Here is a 6,000-nt window from a genome sequence, read left to right on the forward strand (position 1 = left end):
TTTTTTCTGTGTCATCCTCTGTAGAGTTCCGGCAATGCGTCCTATCGCTGCTCTATGTCTTCCTCTGCGGATTTTTCCGATGAGGATGATTTCAGCCAGAAATCTGGCTCGGCATCTCCAGCTCCGGGAGACACCTTACCCTGGAATTTGCCCAAACATGAGAGATCGAAAAGAAAGATTCAAGGGGGCTCGGTGCTGGACCCTGCCGAGAGGGCAGTGCTTAGGATAGCAGGTAAGAGCATCCGGGAAAGAGGATGGAGCCGGGGATGAGAGTCGTGGAAATGCACCCATCTGCTCCCCGGGGGCCATATCTGGGAGCCCATGCACTGGGCAGAGATTTGTGATCAAGGTGGGGGAGGAGGGTGACTGTGTTTACTTTATGCCTCCTTTTACCGATGGAGCGATTTGCCTTGCCTCCTGGTGACTAAGCTGTTTGGCTCTCCTTCTGGTTGTATGAATCGATACCTTTGAAATGCAAGGAAATATTCACATTCACAGACATCTGCATTAAACTTTTCTATTTATGTATAGTAGCCACCGGCAACCTGAAGGTGTTAACTCCAGTAATTCCGAATGTTTTTGCTGGGAGCTGCCGGAGAGCAGCCTTCATTTTCATTTTTGCTTGGGGGGCACTGAGCTATGCAGATTTAACTCAAGTAGATTCATGGTTTTTGGTACCCAGGGTTACAGAGCATATTCCAGCAACTTGGATGTCATTCCTTTTTAATGTAGCATTTCTGCCAGCTTTGTATGTCTACAGCATCTTTCTGTCCCTAGTGCTTTTGAGGGTTTAGCTATAATGTATTCCTGATTATTTAATATATGGGAGGTGCCAGTGTTTCTGTTCAGCGTTATCTGGTGTTCCCTTGCATTGGCCGTAAAAGCTGATCCAGAAGTGATGGCTTGTTTTACCCAGCTGAAAGTCGAGAACACTGGAAATCAACCTTCTGGCCCTGCAGTGCCTGTGTGCTTTGCGTGTGTGTGTTCTGTGCATGAGAATTGCTTCCAGGGGTGGTGGTGCCACCATTCTCTCCATAATTTTTTTTCCTCTTGGAAATGGTAACAGGGCAGGATGATGTATGTCCTTGGGGACTCTCTTGCAAAGGCCAAAGGCCAGGTGTTTTTGAGTTGGTTTCTGCAGCCTCCTTTCTTCCCTCCCCCTTCTCTTAACTCTGGGGGTCTCCTCCCACAGTTTCTTCTGCCTCCCACTATAATGCAAAGTTGGTACTTCTCTTCCTCCATGGGGGCCAGAGGGGACCAGCCCAGATTCCAGCCACCAAAGCAGCCAAGATCCCCCCTAGAGTCCCCCCAATGGGATTTTCTGATTACAGAAAAAACAAACAGTACATAGCCAGCCCTTCTCTAGTCAGGGTTTCTGGGGCAACAGCCCTGAGCTTCTTCTGGCTTGTGTTGTGAGATGCTGGCTGGCCTCACTCAGGCTTTTGAAGAGGAGGGGTGGAGCAGGAAAGGGGAGGAGGAGGGGGGATGGGGACTGCTTGGGAGCCAAGTGAGAGTGAGCAGGGGTGACCTGGGGGGGTTGCTCCTCAAGTACCAGAAATTGTTTAGTCACTGAGTCCTGCCTCCTTGCCCTCCTGAGAACCCTCCTGCAGCTCTGAGGCTCAATGGAGAGGAGGAGACACTGCTTGTACCAGATGCTTGGCTCAGCAGAAAAGGAAGCTAGGGGAAAGGAGGTTGTGTGTGAGGAGTAGTTGGGGCCTTGGGACAAGCCTGGGGCATCAAAACAGGATGCCTGTTCTGTGCATTTTTATGGAAGGTAGAAGGTGCTTCCTGAGAGTTTTTTTTTTTGGGGGGGGGCAGGTGGCTGGCAGGTAAGGGGATCCAAACCCTTGACTTTGGTGTTATCAACACCACCCTCTAACCAACTGAGCTAACTGGCCAGCCCAGGCCTAAGAGTTTTGATATTGGTGACAGAGATGTATATTTTGCTTTGGGTAGTGAAGGAAGGGGTTATAAGAGAAAGGCAGGGTAGGTGTTTATCAGGGGGAATGAGATTATGTAAATTGGGAAAGACTTTACTGGGCCGTCAGTCATGAGAAGCTCATGGTCCTAACCATCAGTGTACACTGTGAATGGGGAAGAAATAGAACTGTAGGTTTCAGTGCAGTGTACCCACAGGTGCTGATGATGTTCATAGACTGGAGTCCTTGGGGGCAGGGGCCATATCTTATTCATTGTAAAATGTTCACTAAGTTTGTAGAGATAGCTATAATGTTGGTGGCACTTGATGTACTTGAGACTTCAAAGTTACATACTTTTAAAATTACACTGATTTCTTCAAAAATAGAACAAAATGAAACAACAAATAGTATGGAAGTATACTACTATGTTTTAAATAACTATTGGTAAATTGGCTGTTTGCCACACAAATCATAAACAGTAATCATGTATGGATAGAGGTGGGAGCCAGTCCACAAATATCTGTTTAATTCATAATGTGGCTTAATTATGAGATTCAGATATATTGTATATTAAAGTAGCAACTGATCACCCAGTGTGAAGATAAGGGTACAGGTTACCTAAGGGAATTTGGTGCTGTGGATAGTTTGAAGACATACCATTAACATTTTGACTTCTAATTTTATTACACATTTTCATACTTTCCCTGAAATTCACCTGTTTGAAATTTGTCCCTTCAGAGAGATGGGGGAGCTTGAGAAATGGCATGAGGATGTTTGTGGTGTTCATTACTTAGTAATAAAAGAGGTGAAAGTTTAATATTTTGATTTGTTTTTAAGGTCGTAAAAATAGAATTGATTGTGAATATGTCTGCTGAGTCAAAAAGACCATATGGTCTGTTGGGATATCTTATTCATCCACATTTAACAAATACTTATTGAGCCCCTGCAATGAAAGGAAGAATAGCACACAGTTCTGCCTTAAAAAAAGTTATGGTCTAATATGATAAATGGGTGTGTAGGTGTTAGACAATTATGACATGATGCGAGAAATTGGTTGTAATGGCTGTAATCACCTAATATTAAAAGAACCCAGAGGACAGTCTAATTAACATGGGGGGAGAAGGGAGGTATGGGAGGATCCTGGAAGGTTTCTGAGAGGAAGTGCCACTTGAGCTGAGATTTCAAGAGCTTGATGGAATTTTGGTGAAAGGCCACTTCAGAGGGTAGAAGTACAAGAACAAAGGTAGGGTGATGTGTTTGAATGGGAACTGCAAGTAATGTGTCTAAGCATGGGATTTGGAAGGTAATAGCAGGTGCTCATGTGTAGTACTGAGGCAACTGGACTATTTATGCTGTAAATGGTGAGGAACCACTGAACAGTTCTTAAGCAGTGATGTGACAATTAGGTTTACATTTCAGAAAGTCATATTGGTGATGGTATCATACATCTGACACTTTATTTTTAAAAGTGCTTTTGCATTTATTGTACTTTTATCATATTAAAATATGAGACTATAGAATATTCATTTTCTATTTCTCAGGGTCAATGTGAGAATAAAATGACAAAATACAAGGAAAAGAGCTGTGTAACACCCATTTAATAAATGCCTTTTACATATGAAAAATGCAGATCTGCTGTTCTTAGCTACAGGATATTGTAAATTGGGTTTTTCATGTACCTGTAAAGGTACACGGTTTATCAGTGATAATGCTATTTTAAAATAAGGATTTTTGACATATCTGAATTCTTTGAAGTTGGAATTGAAGGATCAAAGCAGAGTTTGACTCTGGACTAGGCAAACTTGGATTTTAATTCTTCCTCTGTCACTAACTAGTATGTTTACTTGGACAGTTTACTGAACTTTTCTCAGCTCCAGTTTCTTTATCAAAAGGTCATGGTTCTGGTGATTAAACAAAATAGTGAATGCAGCATGTTTTGCAAACTCTTTGGCACATGGAAGATGGTCTATAAATGATAGTTTACTGATGGCCAGATGTTCCTCTAAGCGGTTAATTTCTTGTTTCATTTAGGTCTCCCAAATCCGTATGAAGTGGGTACTATCATTTTTTCTATTTTTCGGTTTGGAAATCTGCTGAGAGAGGGAGAGAAACTCCCCAAGGTCATAGGGCTAGGAAGTAGTAGAGCTAGGATCTGAATTCAGGCAGTTTTGACTCTAGAGGCCAAGCCCTTTACTGCTGTGCTTTTTCTGCTTTCCTGTGGCATACACTATTATTATTAGCATTTTGACCCAATATTTCCATTCCAAGAATGCAGGGGGCAAAGGCTGTTTTTCCACAACCCCAAATGCTGCTTCTGCTCATTTTGACTGTCTACTTAAATGGACAGTTAAAATCACTGAGTGTATACTGACTATATTCATAAAACTGGGTGCTACAAGGTGCCAGTCTCTGATAGACTCAGATTATGCCCTCAATGACCTTACTTGAGGAAGATAAGACAGTTTTGAGAGACCTATGTCTATACATGTGTGGTGTGTAAATGAAATGACTGATAGGGATCTAATTGCCAACCCTTTCATTTCAAGAAGGTGTCCCATATGATAATCTGCTTATTATTTCATGAACTGATATGCACATAAATGCACAATAAATTAAGTTGCAAGAAAACTCTAGGGATCCTCAGTTGGTTAGAATACAGCCTTGTAAAAATAGGCTAATTGCTGAGGAGGAGTTAAGGACTCCAATTCTACCTAAGTAAATTTTTTCAAGAGTATACAGTTTTCTTCAAGAGTAACTCATCCCCGTCTAAGAGTTAATGGAAAATGGTCTAGATTTCACAACACCCAGCACCGAAAAAGAAATTTTTAAAAAAACCGTCAAAGGCAAAATGTCAGTACATATGAAAGGAGGAAATAGGGAAGATGTGGACAAGCGCTGAAGTTGACATAGGTCAGATGGTTAGCAATGAGCGAGTTTATCTAATAATTATAGTATTAGTAGTAGCAGCCAATACTTATATAGTGCTTACTCTGTGCCAGAATTGTTCTAAACTGCATTTACTACCATAACTTTATGAGCTAGGCACTATTTTCATCTCCATTTCATTCATGGAGAGGCTCAGAGAGGATAAGTAACTTGCCCATGACACACAGTAATGAGCTAGGTAGGATTCCATCCAAGGCAATCTGATTTTAGTCATTAGTATTCAACACATCCATTTACATTCCTGCATACCAGTTCGTTCCTCCAGTGGACCCTTAAACTCACCCATTTTAGTATGTGATATATCAAATTTAAGGGAACTGTGCCTATTTTACTCAATTTAATGGGTACTAGTACTATGTGGAATGAATAATAAGTAGAGAGAAGAAGAGAGGTAAGAAAGTAATCTGGGGCTGTTGTGAACTGATAGGCCTGCTCCGGAGCGCAGCAGCAGATGCGCCGTTGGGCTCTGGGGGGCAGAAGGGAGGAACCGCGGGCTGGTCCTCGGGCAGTGGCGGGGAGGCCGGGCGCGCAGGCGCAGGCGCGGCCCGGCTGTCAGGCCCTGATGCACGGGGACACCTGCAGAGGCCGCCCCGCCCCGGCCCCGGGATGTCCCCCGGGCGCGGATCACCGGGCCCTTCTGGCCCTGTGCTGCCACAGAGTGACCTCAGTCCTATGCCATAAGATGGGCTGAAAAAAGTATTTCCAGCACTTCTCCTGGTCACCCCTTACCCGGGGGGAGCCGCCCGCCACTCAGCAGGGGCTGTACCCGTCCGTGGTCACAGTCTGCGGGCTTTGTTTCCCATGCACCTGTTGTGGGTCCCAAATAGAAACCTCGCCCATGGGGATCCGGAGCTAGGAAGCTAGTGTCCGGGGGTGGGCGTCTTGGCTGCGCGATCAACCCGGGTGGGCGGGCTGGGGGAGAGGGCCCGGGGCACTGCGGCTCTGCCTGGAAGGGAGGGGCCGAGCGGTGCCGGGCCGGAGCGGAGCCAGTCCGGGCGCCGACCGCCGCGCTGGCCCCCTCCCTTCCGCCCTCCGCCCTCCCTCTCTCCGGGGGCGCAGGCGAATGTCTGCAGCGCGGCGGCCAGGAAATGCCGCAGATGCGCCGCGCAGCATCCCGGGCGGAGACAGCGCGCCC

At 45.4% G+C, this 6,000-nt stretch overlaps 1 protein-coding gene across 1 annotated transcript in view; it reads left to right on the forward strand.

Annotated features, from left to right (window-relative positions):
- The window catches only part of DST (dystonin), a 447,950-nt gene that overhangs the window by 83,567 nt on the left and 358,383 nt on the right, over window positions 1–6,000 (forward strand). Inside the window, 1 exon segment of the mRNA XM_008572189.1 lies at window positions 25–232. Coding sequence (XP_008570411.1) covers window positions 25–232 — 208 coding nt within the window.

The sequence above is a fragment of the Galeopterus variegatus genome, unplaced genomic scaffold (assembly GCF_000696425.1).
Source record: "Galeopterus variegatus unplaced genomic scaffold, G_variegatus-3.0.2 Scaffold763, whole genome shotgun sequence".
NCBI classification, from domain to species: domain Eukaryota; kingdom Metazoa; phylum Chordata; class Mammalia; order Dermoptera; family Cynocephalidae; genus Galeopterus; species Galeopterus variegatus.